The 18911-nt window shown below is 38.3% G+C and overlaps 1 protein-coding gene across 4 annotated transcripts in view; it reads left to right on the top strand.

Moving 5' to 3' along the window:
* The window catches only part of FRMD3 (FERM domain containing 3), a 144067-nt gene that overhangs the window by 100251 nt on the left and 24905 nt on the right, over positions 1–18911 (top strand). For all 4 annotated transcript variants that reach the window (XM_027634540.1, XM_027634541.1, XM_027634542.1 and 1 more), the window contains 4 exons: positions 4146–4243; positions 5462–5585; positions 16400–16487; positions 18342–18430. In XM_027634540.1, the coding sequence (XP_027490341.1) occupies positions 4146–4243; positions 5462–5585; positions 16400–16487; positions 18342–18430 (399 nt within the window). The remainder of the gene's footprint in view (positions 1–4145; positions 4244–5461; positions 5586–16399; positions 16488–18341; positions 18431–18911) is intronic.

Here is an 18911-nt window from a genome sequence, read left to right as displayed (position 1 = left end):
ACACTTCCAGGGATGGTGACTCCTCCACCTCCCTGCACAGTCCATTCCAATGTCTAATCACCTGTTTTGTGAAGAAATTCTTCCTAATATCCAACTTAAACCTCCGTTGGTGCAGCTTGAGATTATGTCCTCTTGTCCTGTCACCAGTTTCCTGGGAGAAGACACTGACTCCAGCCTTGCTACAGTCTCTTTTTGGGTAGTTGTAAAGAGTGATAAGGTCATCCCTGAGCCTCATTTTCTCCAGGCTAAACAACTCCAGCTTCCTCAGCCGCTATGCATATGCCTTATGCTCCAGACCTCTCACCAGCTTCATTGTCCTTCTCTGCACATGCTCCAGGACCTCAGTGTCCTTCCTGAAGTGAGGGGCCCAGAAATGGACGCAGTACTTGAGGTGTCGAGTACAGGGGGAGAATCCCTGGTTTTGTTGCCACACTATTCTTGACACAGCCCAGGATGCCACTGGCCTTCTTGTCCACCTAGATACTCTGCTGTCTCATGTTCAGCCTTCTTCTCTACATGACACTGTAAAGCATAGAAAATACGTTCTCTTAGTTGTGGTATTACATACTAGAACGTAGTTGTTAGTGTTTAGTTTAATTTCCTAGATTTTGGCAGGAAACTAGTGCTTCTGCAGTGTACTTAATGATATCTTCTGTAGAAGACAGAATGCAAACTTAGTATTCAGAATAATATGCATGAAGAACTCATAAATTCTTCTGGGGGAGAAGGGCACCTAAACCAGAATTACTGGAAACATATTCATTTGCCTCCTGCCACTCTACCTGAGTATGCACAGTAGAATGGGAAAGAGCAGTGAGTCAAAGTCAGACATCACAATGAAATAATAATTTTTGGAGCATTTCTGAATCTCTGGAGGCGACCATATGTGTCATCTGTAAAGGCTGTGGCAACTCTGGGAGGACTGTTCGTTATGGGAATAAAGTGAATGAAGTGACTTGAACACAAGAAAAACCACTATGTGGCCAAACACAAAGTTTGGCTGTGAAAAAGCTTTCTTGCCTCACTGAACATCTTAAAATAGATAAACAAATTGTCTGTTAAGCAGTTAGCAATGCGGTCTATTAGGGCCATGAAGCCTGCATATAAACAAGATATTGCTGACCCTCCATCGGCAGTTGCAGGAAAGGCTTGACTGACCTGGAGTTGAGTCATCTGTATTGCGAACAGATAATAGATGGAAATGGTAGCTGTTTGTAAATATGAAAGCACTGAAGTATGCATTTACTAGCTTGATGGTAAACTTGAGCACTTAGGGCTGTAAATCGGGCCATAAAGTTGTTCCAGGGCTTGGAAAAAACCAGCCATGGTGGAAGGACACCAGAAGCACCATAATCAGATCTGATTTTGCAAGTTATTTCTGTAAGTGTATGCAGTGTTAAGTACATGCATAAACCTTACTGAACTCAGGAGTAAGGAGTGCATTTATAGGTCTTTACTGACCTGGGCCATAAATTCCTATATGAGGATTACAAGGAACGTCTGAAGTTGAGCCAGCCTTTGGCAAAGGTTGCAACAATGGCTTTGAGTCAAGAAAGCATATATTTTCTGCATTTGAAAGAACTCCATAATGTCTTAGTCTTGTTCCAGGCTGCCCTCTTGCCTTGGAGATCTCAGCCTGTCTTCATAAGAGAGGTGCTCCAGCTCTCTAATCAACTTGGTGGCTTTTCTCTGGACTAGTTCCAGCAAGTCCACATCTTTCTTGTGTTGGAAACTGCAGAGCTTACCTCTAGGTAAGGTCTCATCAGAGTAGAGCAGAGGGAAAAAATCACTCTCTCAACCTGCTGGCCATGATCCTTTTGACACAGCCTAGGATACAGTTGGCCTTTTGGGGTGCAAGTGCACACTGCCAGGTCATGTTGAGCTTTTCATCCACCAGCAACCTCAGGTCTTTCTCCTCAAGTCTGCTCTCAGTCCATCTCCACTCAGCCTGTATTTGTGCTTGGATTGCCCTGACACAGATGCAGGATCTTGCACTTGCACTTGTTGACTTTCATGAGGTTTGCACAAGCCCACCTCTGAAGTCTGTCAAGGTCCCTCTGGATGGCATTCCTTCCCTGACTGCACCACACAGTTTGAGGTCATCTGCAAACTTGTTGGGGATACACTCAATCCCACTGTCCATGGAGCTGACTAAGAGACTAAAAAGTGTCTTTCCCAGTAGCAACTTTACAGCAGTGGAAATTTTCTGCAATTTTTTTGATCTGATTTTTAAATTATTTTTTTCAAGCTGAACAACTTGCATAACCAGTGATTTAGCTGGAGTGAATGGATAATACATTTCAATTAGCTTCATGCAATTGACAGAAATGCATACATTGACAATTTAGATTAAAGAGTATATATTTTTATTGTAACAAAGCTAACCTTGAAGGTGTTTTTTTTTCTTTTACAAATTACGATAGTTTCATATTTAAAACAGGCTTAAGCAAGAAACTAATATAAAACCTGTATTTATTCCTGATAACTGAGACTGTTATCAATGCAGGAATTTTATAATGACATCAACAATCTTAGAACCTGGTCAACAACAAACTGTTTGCTTAGAAATGCCACAAGTAGATCTGTTGACCTCACAGCTTGGCTAGCAAGCCATGCTCTGAAATCTTGGTATGCCTTTTGTAGGTGGCTTTTTTTTGGCAGTACTTAAAAGCTGAGCACACTTTGACCTCAAGCTAATGGTCACTCTGGAGAACCACATCCCAATTTTTCAACCTTGAAAGACTTACCAAAAAGTTTTCGGATAGGGACTACTCAATTGCCCGTTTTATATGGTATCTGCATCAGTATACTGAGCCTTTTCCAGTACACTGTGATTCCAGATTAAGAATTTTTATTGCATATCACTGAGGCCTTTGGTTCACCCTGATGCAGATACTTTCTCTAGGGTATACCTGTACCAAATTATGGAATTGAATTAGTGAGCTGTTACTGGACACTGATTACAGGGGAAAAAAATATGTTGCAAAAAAAAAAAAGTCTTGAAGGGCAAAGTTCCTGTAGAACAATGAGAGCAAGTTGCTTTTCTCAGTGAGAAGTGTATTGTACCTATTGCATTTTGTAATAATCCAAGACAAGGAGGAAAATTTCTCTTGTCCTTCAGATAATACTTCCAGGCTTGTTCTTGGTGCAGGAGCTTGTAGTACACATAGAACCAGGTAACTTGGGAAAAATATTCTGACATCAGTATTATTCATAAAGCACATTTTTATTGGCTACACCGTATGTAGCTCAAGGGTGGAGAGAACTGACAGCATCAAGGAATGTCCAGAAGGTCTGCAGAAGCTGCTGGGTCTGATAGCACCCTCTAGATGGTTGACTTTGTCTAGTTAAAGCAATGTTTAAATAGTTTGTTTTCGCAGTGGGGTGAAGCTGGTCAATGGTGTGGCTGTAATCATCTAGGTGGCTGGGAAAGAAGCTGCGAGTGAGTCACAGGGCTATGAGTTGATCCATCTCTGGGAGACTGCTCTCCAGGAGAGAAAGCAGAAGAGAAAGTTGTGACCTCACAGCTGTGCCACTCCACTTGCTATTAGAAATAAAGCTACTCTGTGGCACGAGGCAGAGAACAGGTAGAAGGAGCCTTTTTTCTTCTTCTCCCCAGTTCTCCCCAGTAGAAAAAGAGGAATAGGAGAGGTGACCCCCAGGCAGAGGGGTCATGCCTGTTGCTCTGCAGGGCTCTAGGAGTTGCTTCTGCCTCAAAACTTTGTCTGGGATGAAGGGGAAAAAGTCCTCCCCACTGCCATCAGGGTGCTATTTGTCTACAGCAAGAGATGGATTTTCTTGTGTAAACCTGTATATAATGAAAATAGGGATGCTCAAACAGCTCACATTACCATAATTTTTTCACATTACTAATGAGCATCATAATTTTACATTTTAATTAAAGCACTCTCCATGATATCCTTTAGTGATTTTTTGTTACTTTTGCTCTCATTATTTCATTGTTATTGAAAAAAAAATTTAACTACATCTGTTTTTCTTTGTGTTTGTGCTTTTCCTCTTTTTCCTTCCATTTAAAATAGTAAGTGAGAGGTCCAGAATAGTTGCGCAGCTGGTCTCACACTGATATGTTAAATCTGTTACAAAAAGATGTGACATTGTCTCTTAATTTTTTAATTATATTTCAGATACCTCTTATATCTACAAATAAAAAGGGACATTTTCCATGGCCGTTTGCTGTGTTCCTTTTCTGATGCTGCCTACTTGGGTGCCTGTATTGTCCAAGGTAAGTACAAGCAGGAGCCTTTTTTAAATACTTCACTCATATGTGTGTTCAATAAAAAGAACAATGCAAAACTGTTGGGTGAATATAGCTACCAGTAACTTTTGTTGCTTTTTTTTTTTTCAGTTGTACTCTTTTCCTGCATTGATATTCACTTAAAATGTTGTAAATAATTCAACCACTTAGCCAGTGAAAACCAATGGAACTTAAAAATTAAAATCCAATAAACTGTGTTAGCATTTAAGTGAAGAAGTATGACATCAATATTAGACTCCACTTATCAACAAACCAAAACTCTGTTCTGAATTCTGAATGTAAATATAGCCTTTTCCATTTGAACTAAACAGAGAAAGTGTCATTCAGTGCTCTTTCTTATGGTAAAGAAGACCTGTGTAATCTCTGTCAAAAATAGAAGATGTACTTCAAGGAGAAGGAAATTTTATTTTGTTTTTCCTATCTTTTTTTTTCTCCCTCTCTCTCTCCAGCATTTCCTGAGAACCAAATTCAGGCATATGTGTTGAATTGTATATAGAGAAATAATCAGTTATATGTCTGATTACGGACATCATTTGTGTGGAAGTTCCCATTTTTCTGCCTTTATGTGAATGAAGCTCTTAATGCATTACAAGACAGCATATCCAAACCAAAGCTGAGTCTAGACTGTGTTAAAGCAGTCTCATTAAGAAAGTTAAAACACCAAATTCCATGTTTGGGTACCTTTTAGAAGAGGAATCAAATTCTGTGGGGTACCTTAAATAACATCATGGCCTGTGTTTCTCTGCTGGAACAGAATTAGATCAGTTCATACGAGTGAGGATAAATCATGTGGAAAAGAGGTGAATCAGGAGTGCATTGTTTTAGTTCTGCCTACTAACAGAATGATAAATACTCAAAGGGGGAAGTTTGCCTATTCATCTGTTTCACAAAGCATGTTTCTGCTTTGTAAAAACGTTTCAAAGCAATAGTTTACTATTGCTAATTAATGCAGCAGTTAGTAAAGCATGAACTTCACTTGAAACTCATTGGTTGAAGTGGCAGTTGTAAGTGTTTTGTTGTTTCAGTTAACTGTCAATTCTTTAAAGCAGCATTCCTTGAGAGATGCTGGATTCTTACTGAGCATGGAAGTATCTTGAATTACACTGCATTTACTGACTTCTTTCCCTATTAACTAATATTACAATTGGATTTTTCTGCTTTGTTTTGTATTTTGGATGTGTTTAGCTGAACTTGGTGATTATGATCCTGATGAACACCCAGAGGACTATATCAACGACTTTAGGATTTTTCCTAAGCAGTCACAAAAGCTTGAGAAGAAAATAGCTGAAATGCATAAAAATGAATTCAGGTAATTTAAAATGCTGTTTAGTAAAGAGACGGCCAAGAAATACTTTTATCTGTTTCCAAATAGTGTATGTTAATTTAGGAGGGTTTGTTCCATAGATTATAATAGATGCTCTATCAATATGCTGTCTAATATGCTGTATATGAAAATGTGGTTTCAGCTTTGTGGGTTTTCTTTTCCTCTGCTTTATTAATCATAGCTGAGTGCTGGTAATTTAGACGTCATTTACTTGAAATGTATGTCTGATTATGGGAGCAGCTCACATCATGAGGACTGCTCTGGTTGATTAGTGGAATAACATCTTTCGTTTAGGAATCACACGTCTTTTGGTGTGAAATTTCTGTCTGTAGTGCAATTATAAAATTCTCAGTAGATATTGACCCGATTGAAACTGTAATTAAGTTATTTTATCTGGAGGTTGTTAAAATAGTGGTGAATTGCAAAGAAATGTATATAAGTTAATTCCTTGTAAGACTAAGGAGGTGAGATCCAGAGCTCTCTGCATGTCTTTTTCTGTCCTAAACTTTTAATACTCTAACAAGGGGGAAAGGAGAAAGATGGATTAGTCTATCTTTTGGTTTCAAAGTTAAATGTGTTTCAGGAGAGAAGTAGCCGTGAGTTGTGCAACTATACCCTCTTCAGGATTGTTGGCGAATGACAGGCAAAGCAGTCGAGAAGGTAGCTTGCTTGATGCCCTCAGCATTTCGCTTAGTTGAGAACAGTCCTCAGAAAATCCAAAGAGGAATAGGAGGTGCAGAAAATCAAATGAAAGCAAACAATTATTACATTAGCTAGAAGGATAGTTTTTATTGAAAGATTATGAGGTCTTTTGCACTTGTTTAAAACCCCTGTGCTTTGTTTTTATGTTTCAATGCGTTTGGAAAAAAAAGGGGAAAAATTCCTGTTCAGAGGAGTTAAAACTTAAAATACTTTTTTTTTCAGAATCCTATCAAATATGTTTTTCAAGTGAAGTACAACATTCATGACAATAAGTTTGCCAGTATTAATGTGTCTTCTGGTTTTTCCTTCCTGAAACCTACATACTTTCTTTGTATTTCTTTTGATGAATGATGTTTTAAATGGCGTGGTTGTATCTAATATTTTTAGAGCAGTCTAAAATGTGAAAGCCTTTTAAAAAAGGAAACAGAATTTATTTTACTTTCAGTGTTGTTCCATGCAGTGTCTGCAGATTTCCAAAGGATAAATTCAGCCTTCATAAAACAATATCTTTCATCGATTAAGCCAAGGTGCAATTGAAAAGACTTTTATAAATTCAGTCTTTAAAGAACAGGCTAGTCCTTTATTTAAAGTTAGAAGGAGGGAAGGAAGGGTGATAGGCCAAAGCTGGTGGGTTTTATATTTCATGATGCTAGGAGAGATATATTTTTCTGTGTTGGTTTTTTTGTTTGTTTGTTTGTTTATGTGTAATTTTGCCCATCCATTATGAACTTAGTTAGCTAATTCCTTTGTTATGAATAACTAGACATATTTTTTACCTCATTTTTTAACCCTCTTTCCTGTTGGTGTATTCTACCTGAACCCATGACAGTAAATGTTACAAGCTTTTGCACAGGTCTCTCTAGGATTCTCCTAGTCCTGAATCCCTCCCATCAATAGTTGCTCAGCATGTGAGGATGTCCCCTGAATTTCTTCAGTAGTCTTGGTGAGGGACACTATTAATTATTGCCTTTTGGAAATCAGATGGTATCAGGCTGACTTCTTTTGCTTGTGGGTCTGCTGGTTCCTACAAAAAATTGAGGCATAACTATAATTTATAGCAGAACTTTCACCATATACCCCACTTACATGCATACGTTCCTTAATTCTCTTTCTATTCTATATTTTACCAATTTATGTGGTACGAATTTTAGGCTCAGTGGCTTGTAGCTCTTTGCAGCTCTCAGGAACAGTCATCTTTATTTTCTGTTTTCTTTTGCTTGTGTCAGTACCTGCTATGCCTTACCTATTTGCCAGATTTCAGAGAACAAAGACAGTTTCAGAGTTATCTGGATAGCTACTACTTGGCAATTTCCCCCTGTAGCTCTGTCTTCTCCAAATTGATCATCCTCTTATGTTTTTTATATCAGACACTCACTAGTCACAAAGAAGTTTTACATTTTCCAGATATTTAATTCCACGGATCTCTATTCTAGGAGTACAAATTAATAAAATATATCTGCCACATAATGAACTATATATAGACAGGTCCAGTGTTAGATTATAAGATTTACATATCTAGCTGGAAAATATTACTCAAAGAAACACTGAGTTTGCCACCTTCTGTGTGGCACTGATTTACACATCTCTTTCGCTGCATTCAGTGAGTTGAATTATCTGATAAAAATTAATATTGTGCTGCTCAATGAGTATTTTTAAAAGTGCTGCAAGAGGTTCCTGGCCTTTTTTTAACAGGATACTCAAGTGATACTGTGAGTCTGATTCTTTGGTTTTTTTCACATGCATAAACAAACAAATATTATGACATCTCTTATGTGCAACAGATTCCCATATAACTAAAGCCATATGGCTTGAAAGAGGTAATTTCTTCACTGAATCCTGTCTCAGCATCCTTAAGGCCTGTTGACTGGTCACATATTTTCTTCTGCCCTACAGCATGATGGAATAGTTTGGCTTTAGAAAGGAACAAGAAGATCATGAGGGAGTGTTTGGGAAGCAGCAGTAGAATACTGTGACAACTTCCAGTGACCTAGTGACTCATTAGGTGTCATTTAGAGCCCTTTTCTTTTTAATTACTGAAAGCAAACGTATGACATGATGCCCCTATTATCCTTTGTGGCTGTGAGGACATCACTGCATTTTAGCAAAATATGACCTTTTATGTGACTTTCTACTGCACCTAATTGCAAAAACGTAAATGTGACAGACAGAAGTGCATAGCAGGTTTATTGAGTTGTGATTGTCTTGTGACTTTTAATTAATTATTCTTCCCTCATTAAGAAAGGGAGAGGTACAGAAATAAAACAAAAGACAAAAATACCTTGTTATGAACTTGATACCAAGCTTCCAGAGGCCAGACATCTGAATATACCGAGATTTTCTAAGGGAAAATAGACATAAGTCCCTATCAAGGGAATTTATATTTGTAGGAATAATGTTTTGGTGTGGTTTGGGTGGGATTTTTCCCCCTGTTGTTTTGGGGTTTTGCTTGGGGTTTTGTTTGTTTCTTTGTTTTTGTTTTTTGGAAGAAAGTGGTTGAAAATCAAGCTTTTTTTTTTATCCCACCTGAAAACTAGTGTGGTGGGGGGAAAAAAGTTTTCCCCCTGAAGTTATAAAATGGTAAACCCCCAGGGGGTGGTATCCCTTGGGGTTGAACCAATGAGCACTCTTGCAAAATATAAACGTATCACCCAGACCGGAAGAGTCGTTGTTGTTGTAGTAGTTGTTGTTGGAGAGAGTGGCCATGTTGTAAAGCCACGAGGACAAGGGGCAGGAGCCCCTCTGGAGGGCCACAGGCCCCCAGCCCCCAACTGTGGGTCATAGAAACTCGGAAACAGTGTTAAACTGAACTGAGGTCTATGACTGAGAAGCTGGAAGTTTCTCCACTGTGAGCAACAGCAGGAGCAGCAACAGAAGCAGCAGCGTATGGAGGGCAGAGAGCCAAGAGATAAGAGAGAAGCAGGAGAGACAGCATGTAGCCAAGGAAGACACAGAGTTGTCTGAGAGAGGGAGAGCCAGCAGCAGAGAGAGAACTAAGCTCTACAGAGAGAGAGTTTGCGTAAGAACTGAAACAAACTCCCCAAACCCCTCTGAGACCTCCAGATGAAGAGGAGGATGATGGACTCTTACTTGAGAAGAGTCTTAGAGTGCTACAGCACCAAAAAGAGAGGAGCTGAGAAGCTCAGGGCTTCCCAGAACTGGACCAGGACGGCCAAAGGAATGCGGAGGGGGGCTTCACCCCCCGCTGCTGCTAAACTAAGCTAGCAGCCTGAGATCAGAGCCCAAGAGCTCTGTAAGGGAATTTGAATCCCCTGAAGATAAGGGACCGTCACGGAGGTTTCTGCACTTCATTGATATGCCGTGGTGAAGTGACCTTTGTCCTGGTAAACACAGCCCACGGAAGAAAAAGACCCTCGCTTGGAGTCGAAGGGCTGAGAGGGGCTTGGAGACCCCCCCTTGTGTGTATACTGGCAGAGATCCAGCTACAGCTGCTGCATGGAAGAGAGAGAGATAGGCTGCTGTCCTAGAGACATTGCTGCTCTGAGAGTGGAAAGGATCTCTTCCTTCTTCCCTCCTGGACTTTTATTTGGAGAGAGAAGAGATTTGATCCATTGTAAATACTGATTTATCATGGTAGAGATAGTTGAGATTGTGTGTGTAACGTATTATAATATTCATTTGTACAGTCATTGTAATATAATCCTTTCCCCCCATTTTGAGTCTTGTGTGTTGTCTGGAAAACCCATCTCACACTGGGCTGAGATGTGGGAGGGGGGCTTGGACTCGAGAATTGGATTTTGGGGCTCTCAAACCATGACAACTAGCAATCCATTTTTACTTATTTCTGATATGAAATATTACACCATGTATTTTAGATATGAAAATGTTATGTAAAACATCATTAACTTATTTGAAAGACCCATGCAAACATTAACTTTGTCAAGTAAATTATAGAGGTGCATGACCTATTCGATTTCCTGTTTCCCATGTTTCCCATATGTCATAAGTTATTTATTATGCCCTGGGATGGCCAATGTGGATACAGTCTCAAGATGTCAGAATGCTACTGAATTGTCTGTTATCTCCACTGTGTATATTGAATGCTCCAGCTTTTGCAAAAGTCACGCATGAAAGAATACCTTTTGGAGAAGAAAAGGTTTCCTCTAAAGCTGCAAAATCACTGCCATATTCTGACAGTAACTATCGCAAAAGCAATTTAAAATTTTAAGCCAAAGGGAGTATTTTCTTGAAACCAGACTAGGAAGTTAATGCTTGAGTTTGATCAAAGCTAAATGAAAAGTAGTGTTTAAATTGGACTTGACAGGTATATAACATTTTTATCCTTTGCTGCATCATCTACATTGTAACTTCTCAGTGAGGATTTAAGCACTTTTAACTTTCCTCTGCTTCTTTGACTCCTACTGTATTCCCCTTGCCATACCATCAGTTACCATGTGTGCTCTGACTCTGGTTCCAGCAGGAGTACAGGATATCCTGTTTCCACTGGCCCAGCTTTCTCCTGCAGACATGGATCTGTCAGTGGAACCACTGGCAAGCATAACTCCAATGCTACTATCAGAGTGCAATCTGGGAGGCTGTCCTAGAAGACGTGGCAGCAGTTGCTAAAAAGTGCTTTTCTTTGTGCATGTTAATATTGTTTCATTCAAGATTAAATCAACTTCTTGCATGGTGTCCAATACATTTGTGCTAAATGTACAGTGCTAAAACTGAATTCACATTTAGCAAGTCCAGAATAAGGTGGATTTGGTATTCCATTTAAGTGCTTCTTACAATTAAAACTATATATTATCTAGTTTTATGCATTTAATGCTGGCAGCACAATTGTCTATGCTTTATATTTATCTCCTTGTACTATCCTAATCACACCAGCATTTAACAGCCTGCTATACATGAAGGGAATCCTATTGGAAGGCTGCTCCAAAACTTGCAAGTCATGTTACAGGAGACAGAAGCCACTTGCTGGGGACCGAGGATATGTTGAGGTATACATGGAGGTGAGGGACACACCTGGAAAGAGGCAGGATTTGGGCTGATGCAGGGATAGGTGAGTTCCAGGCCTAAGAAGCCAAAGTCTTTGTAGTTCCTAGCTATATAAAGTATACTGAGGACCTTGGAGAGCTGAGGGGGACAATGATATGTAGTGGGAGTTAGCTGCTCGGGGTGATAACTGCTCAGGGCCTCACTTACATTACAGCCCTGGCTGCACTGAATGCTCTCTTCATTTCAGCTTTGATAGCCCATGCTGCCTCACTTACAGTCTCGCAGCATAGGCATTTAGATTTACCTATCAGGCCATATGTTGGCACGTCACTGCAACTTTGAAAATAACTAATTCTCTGTAAGTTAGCAATCTGGTATTAAAATGCCATTGTGTGTGCTGTAATGGGAGAATAATTTTTTGTTTCTAATTCTGCCACATTTTCCTGGTATTTTCTTTCTTTCACTCCATAGTTCATATCAGTTGTAATTTGGATGAATTAGAGACATAGTTGGAATTTAGTCACCTAGTCCTTTTCCTGAAGGATTCTGTGTGTGCTGCTTTCCTCAAAGCTTTGTTCTCCTGAACCATATTTTTCTGATGGAAGCGTGCTTAGAATGAATTCAAATCAAGGAACCATTCTTGTAATTCTGGATGCGCTAACTAGAAAATAGTAAGTAAGGTGTTGTTTTGAGATGAAAATAATAAGTGAGGTGCTGGATTGGTGTTTGCATGGCACAGAGAATACTTCCAGAAGCTTTATGGTGAGGAACAGCTTTACGTGAGCAGGAATTTAATGGAAGATGCAGTTGTAGTGGTAATCTAGAGAAAGCAACTTCACAGGCAAAAGAGTTGTCTTTTCCCTTCTCTTTTGAAAAACTGAAAAAATACATCGATACATAGGATTTTTTTTTAAATGGAATTCCAAGAAGTATTCAGTAGAAAGGATGTTCTACTAGAACTGAAAAAGACAGCAATTTTTTTGCAACATTAATAATTTTTTAGCTTTAGTGAAGATTTATTTTTTCTGTGTGCATGTGACTTTTTTTTTTTTTACCTTTTTTCCCCTGCCAAGAGCGGTCATAATCATGATCTACAGATATGGTTGTTTTTACCACACTAGTTGTTACCTGTCTCGTGGTGTGGTTTGGATTCAGGTTCTGCACACTTAGCATGCTGTTATCTTCAGATATCTGTGTGAAATTCTACAGTGTAGGGATTTCTTTAGCAGCTGAAAGGACCTATTTCCTCTGCCCCCTCTGCCTTCTGTGGACGGCAGGAATTCAGGAACAACACACAGATGATCAATATGATCAAATGATGTCCAATTTATTATTTAAATGAGTTAGCTCTTATACAGTCAGCTTTTTCCGAGTACGTGATTACAACAAAGTGATTGGATAGCTCAGTCTGTGCTCGCGTTTCATGGCTTTAGCTCATTGGTCCTGATGCTCTGTCCACGCGTCCTAACGTCATTCGTGCCACCCAAAGTCCTTCCTATTGATCTACCTTTAGAGACTTTCCTGGGACTTTCCAGTTTTCTCTTTATCTCCAGTTTCCCACAACTTTCAACTATAAACATAGAGTTTTCACACAACTTGCAAGTATAAACACACAGAGTTTCACACAGTTTGCAACTATAAACTATTCTTTTAATAACCTCCAAAGTTATGTCAAGTGAGGCCTACTGCTCCTCAGAACGGCAATATGGATTTTCACAAAGTGTCCATTTTCCTGGAAATACTCTACAGCCTTCCCTCCCTCTTTATTTGGGGAAGGCTTTACGGGCTAGGTGTGTCTGGACCAGAAATTTTAATCACCATAATAAACCCAGAAAGCTTAGTAGATTTCTCTGTATCATGGGAATAGATTTTAAATTAACAATAGGTAAATTAAAACTGCATCTGTTCTGTAAACGTATTCTATCTTTGAATAAGCTGGCCAGGGCTCAGAGGAAAATCAGGAGAGTCAATTTGGACCAACTACTGTTGAATGGGGCCAATTGCCTACCTCCATGGCCTGGACTAGTCTCTAAACACAGAATGATGGATACATTCATAGCAAATACAAATCTTTACTAATTAAGTGGATACCAGCATACCTTATTAACAAGCATACATGCTTACACAGACATAGTATTATGGATGTTACTAAGGATTATATAGAATTTTGGCTAATAAGCAGATACGTGACTAAATATAACATTAGGTTGGAAGGTCCATCTAGAGGCCAACTCTGGCTCAGGGGGTGTTGTTCAGGCCTCAGCACTTCACCATGTTGCAGCCAGGTGCAGGAGTGGCTGCAACATGTAGAAGGGTAATATATCCTCTACTTAATGTTGAATATATACTGAAAAATAAATTAAGAGGAGTAAATGCACTGACAGAGAGACATGACTTTCTTGAGAGAACTGAGTTATAAACCAGCAAAGATACATTACATAAATATTTCCTGTTTTTCCACTGTAGAAGGCAGTAATAAAAACACTTACATATATTAAGAAACTCTATAAATTCTTGTGTAAGGATGTTTGCTACACGTAGAAAGCTTAAGGGTTTTTAAACAAAGCAAATCAAAACCATATCTAATGTTTGATCAGTGACTGGTAAAAAAATATTGACTTTGCTGATAGGATTTGCTACAGTTATATTTTTATTTAGTAAGAAAAATTTCATTACTAAGTTACAGATGAAAAGTGTATTATCAAGACTTAAATATTAATCCTTTGAGAAGAGATGAATGAGTAATTTTCATTTATATTGCTCTTGACTCTTGTGTTTTGTGATGTTCTTTTAAGGCTTTGCACTGTTGCCATTTGATTAGCCATTTGATCCGATAAGATCAAATTTGTCCATGTTTTCTGCATTTTTTTTCCAAGTACCGCATCTTATTCCACTTGATATGCACAAAACCAGCATAGTTTCAGAGGCTATAGGTGGGGAGAGCCTGCTAATTTTTTTTAATGTGTCTCTGTAATATTTTTCCCCATTTCAATATGCCAAACCCCCAAACCACACTGTTACAAATTACTTGTCACTTTTTGGTGCATTCAAACCAGAAGATTGACTACTTTCCTTTGTAGCAGCAAAGGTAGCTGGATAAAAGATGCATTTTATAATCTTACATTTTTGTAAGGCTCAATATCCAATAAGCAATCAAACCATCTATTTGGCTTTTCACTATGCAACATAAGTGTTCTAAGTAATTAAGTTCTAATTAGTCAATTAGTTCTGTCAGGTACAGTTGACTTGTATATGAAACAAATTTATTGCCTTTTTAATGGTCATTTATGGTCTTAGAGTTGTGATTAAACACAAGGTTGTGACTTATTAATATTGAAAATGGAGAAAAAGTTCAGCAAGTTAACTGGGAAAAATAAGCATTTTTCTTTTGCTTGCTGCTTTCATGCTACTTTTTCATTAAGCATTTAACTGTGTAAATATCTATTTGTAGTTCTTGATGTTCCGCTTGGTACATATTCTTTTCCATTGGAAAGAGGTGAGGAAGAGACCAAAAAAAGGAGAAAGAAGGCCACATCTCTAATATCATGGGGTATTTTCTTTGGTTTTGTGTGGTTTTTTTTTCAAAAGAAAATATCCCCAAAAATGTGGCCTGAAATAAAATGAAGGTTGTATAATATTGAGAGAGATCCAAAATAAACACAGAAGAAGCCCAAGAAATATCATGGGATTGAGTAGGATATGATGAACAGTGAAAATTAGCAATGGTTCAAACTTTGTAACAAAAAAGGTTATTACATTGCCACAGAGTGTCATCCTATTAGGTTCAAAATAGGATTTGATATCCACGAGTGTGCTAGGTGTTGTCTTAGTTGTTAAACTGAATTTTGGGCTAGATACAGAATATCTTATGTCAGTGCTTGTTGATTTCCAGCTACCGGGGAATAACAGATTTACAGGGAATTTATGCTACACCAACACATCATCATGGCCAATCTTCGCAAACGAAGATTTGGGAAAGTCTTTACCCACATTTGCTACAAGCACACTGGTGATACAGGGCTTTGCAAATGCGGGTAAGGCCTTCAAGCCTGCGCAATGGATTTTTTAGGTGAGACATGGTGTGCACTGAACTGAGCCCACCCTTTGATCCTAAAGTTCATGTGCCAGGGCCGAGTGAGCTTGGACGGTGGCAGTGAGGTCCTCAGGATGTAGGTTTGTTTAGAGTGACCTTCTCTTAGTGCAGTTTTAAATGTCAGTTTCCATGTGCCATTGATCATAGTGTGAGGCTGGACTCTAAAATGCAGGCATAAGATAAAGCATGACTATGTTCCTTGAAAATTTGTTTACTGTGGATTTTTTTTCTTTAGTTGCTGTTGTTGGGGTGTTTTTTTATAATTTGCATGAGATTTATGAGGCCTGGCTTTCTAAAGGTCTTAGGTACTGTTCATTGTCATAAAACCATTTTATGTATCAGAACCATGTACTCTAGTTATGCAGATACATAAATGAAATAATAATTGAAACAGTTTGCTTTCAAACAGGCATTTTAAATCTGTATTAGAGCTTATTGTAATGGCAGGAGTTAGCAAAAGTCTAATAACAAAACTTACTCTAGAAGATTCTAAAAGACTCTAAGTCTTGCATGCCATGTTTCAGTCTTTAGCGTATGTTCGTTGTTGATTATAGACACCCTAAAAATAGGGGTGTATAAATGGAAATGCTGACAGATTCTGATGTTGGTAGCAGGCACTGCTATAATTAGGCATGCATCTGAGTAGACAGTGTAATATGATTGTCATGCCCTGCGCTGAAGGAATGTGTGTTAATCTGCACAATCCTTTTAAATGAGTTGAGGAGCAAGAGTTTGTGGAAAAAAGATGCTGAGATTTGTATATGAAAAGAAAAGAAATACTGGACAATTCTGGCTAACTGTTGTTATCTCGGGATTGAGAAAAAACTTCAGGATTTACCTGAAAACATCAGGCACTGTATAATTCAGAAGAAGAAAACATATGTAAAGTTTTCTATCTTTTTATTATAAACAAAACATGGTTGAAATAGTTTGAATGTCAGTAAAAACTTTCCTCTGTTTTTAGGCATTTAAACTCTACAGTCAAAAAGTCTTTTTCTCCTATTTTCTTTTTGCTGTAAAACTGCTATTTCTTTTGTAATTTCAGAGGTCAGAGCCCAGCTGTTGCTGAATTCAACTTGCTTCTGAAAGCATATTCTTTGGAAACTTACGGTGTTGATCCGCATCCGTGCAAGGTAACAGTCTTTTTACTAACATTTAATGAAGTGTCTTTTTACTAATATTTACTTAAAACCCATTAATGAAATTGATTTAGCTCTGTTTTTTTATCCACGCACAAATAGTGAGTAATTTATTAAAGAACCTGCCCTAGAACTCTATACTATGCCTAAGGCTTGGAAGAACACTGACGGCTTGACATTACTGCATCAGTCAAAGGAAAGTTTTCTCCGGAAAGTTTTCTCCGGAGGAAACAGAACATCATAGGAGAATCTAATAGAATGTCGTGACATTAAGCTTTGCTTATTCTTCATAATTTCTTTGCATTTAATGCAAAGGTCTCTTTTAAGCACTCTAGGTGTGAAGTACTTTTTGTTTGCCAGGATTTTCAGGATTCAGCATTATTCTGTCCAGAAGGTGCAACAAATTGATAATCCTTGGCAGATCAGTTTTTCAAACACCATCAAAATATGAAAATCTTACGAAGAACAACAAACCAGATGTACAGAGGGGAGAACCCACTTCCTATTCCCACCTCCCACTTTGCTATTTTGTGATCCTCTATAAGAAGGTGATTTTAATTAACAGTTCTGATTATCCTTTATACCTGCATTTTTAATTACGTGGTTGTATCTGCATAATCTACAGTGTTTATTTTTAGTATTAATTGCTTTTGTTTTAACTGCTGCTTTTACTTTGGCTTGTATATTATCTCATTTGTTGGAACAGCAACACTGTTCAGTTAGCTGTGCTGGTGGTTAGCGCCCTTAAGCAGTCAGCTCTAACACAAAGCTGCATAAGATGTTGTATATACTTTGTCAGGAATGGTGCTCCTGTGCGAAAGATGGGCTGGTTCAGAGCTCAGTGAAGTCAATGACAGTAAATTTCAGTTTGAAACTATACTGGAGATTTTCAAAGGGCATCCCAGACTTAGGTTGGCGCTTAGCACAGAGGCAAAACTGGTTCAGAATTTCCTGTTTACCTGTGTAGCAGGGCTTGTAGCGTGGGGACAATTAGAAGTTTTGTGACCCATGCTTAAGGCAAATTTGTCTGTCTTCTGGCAGCAAACTACAAAGCAAGGTTCTTTGCTGGCTTCTTACGATGTGTTCTTGCCAGTGCTGTGGCTGCTACTCCAGAACCACCCCTGTTTCAGTGCCCCTTTATTTTGTTGGTGGAACATCAAGCACAATAAAGTTGACTAGCTTTAGTAAGATGAGGGTGTGGAATTTGGGATGGACAGGAAATCCAATGGATACAAAACTCACCCGAATCATTAATCAAAAAGGATGAACCAGAACTTTTATAGTAGAGTTAAAATTTTAAAATGGTCTCTTCTATTTGAAAGACAAGTATCACCATGTCTTCTTGTTTGTACTCAAGAATACTTGAGAATACTCAAGAATACTTGAGCACAAACCAGAAGCTTAAAGTGGTAAATGCTGTCTGTCAGCAGTACTTCCAACACAACATCTTGCAGAGGAACAATGTATTCTGAAATCTTAAAAAATATCAGTGTTGAAGCAGATACAAATCCCTGGTTTGTAGTTAGTCAGCACATTAAGAATGGGACATAAACAGAAGTATATTTTCAATAAAATTAGTAAATATACCTCAGGAGTCCCTGTTATCAGCTACAGGTAGATAGAAAAAAAGCATAAGATGCTGTTTCTCACTTAAATGCCTAGAAATAACTGAGGCCTGTATTGCCAAGAGCTACCCTTTATCTTTAGAAATACACATTTTGAAGGCAAAATTTATTTTGAAAAGGCAAACAAAATAGAGGTAGTCTAGAGAGGGGTAGCGATTTACAGTCTCAGGAAGAAATACCTCACTGGATGAAGGGAAAATTGTGTTTCCTTTTCTTTCTCAAGGACTCAGTCGGGACAACCACATTTCTAGGATTCACAGCTGCAGGATTTGTAGTTTTCCAGGGGAATAAAAGAATTCATTTGTTAAAATGGTAAGTACATGAAGTAAATGTATCTTAATAAGTAGGAGTATTTTCTCCTGTGTCTTTTCTTCTTCCTACTATCTTCACCTGCATATGTTGTCTTTAAGGAGGACCATGTGAATATTCTTTCTCTTGCCCCATCATATTTCTGCTTCAAAGGATTTTAGATAAAAACAATAATAATAACAACAACAACTTTGGTCTCATTCATCCTCCAATGAAAATTATTCCACGGGATGCATTAGTCAAAATAATACATGAATGTTAAAATTGAGTAAGTTGATTTTTCAGCTATGCTGTAAGTCACCAATGAGGCTTATTGGCAGAGATGTCTGGAATAGTTAACAAGAGTTCACCTTAACCTTTATTTGACTCTTGTAAAAATATTACTATTTCCTCTTTTCCTTAACCTCAATTTGAAAATTACAAAAGAACTTACTCAGGAAGTAGAGGAGGAGGTCAGAATGCCTTCAAGTTTCTTTTTTTCTTT

Source organism: Corapipo altera, unplaced genomic scaffold, assembly GCF_003945725.1.
Source record: "Corapipo altera isolate COAL_440 unplaced genomic scaffold, ASM394572v1 61411, whole genome shotgun sequence".
Classification (NCBI taxonomy): Eukaryota; Metazoa; Chordata; class Aves; order Passeriformes; family Pipridae; genus Corapipo; species Corapipo altera.
Note: the sequence above shows the minus strand (reverse complement) of the source record. Positions and strands in the feature narration are given on the sequence as shown.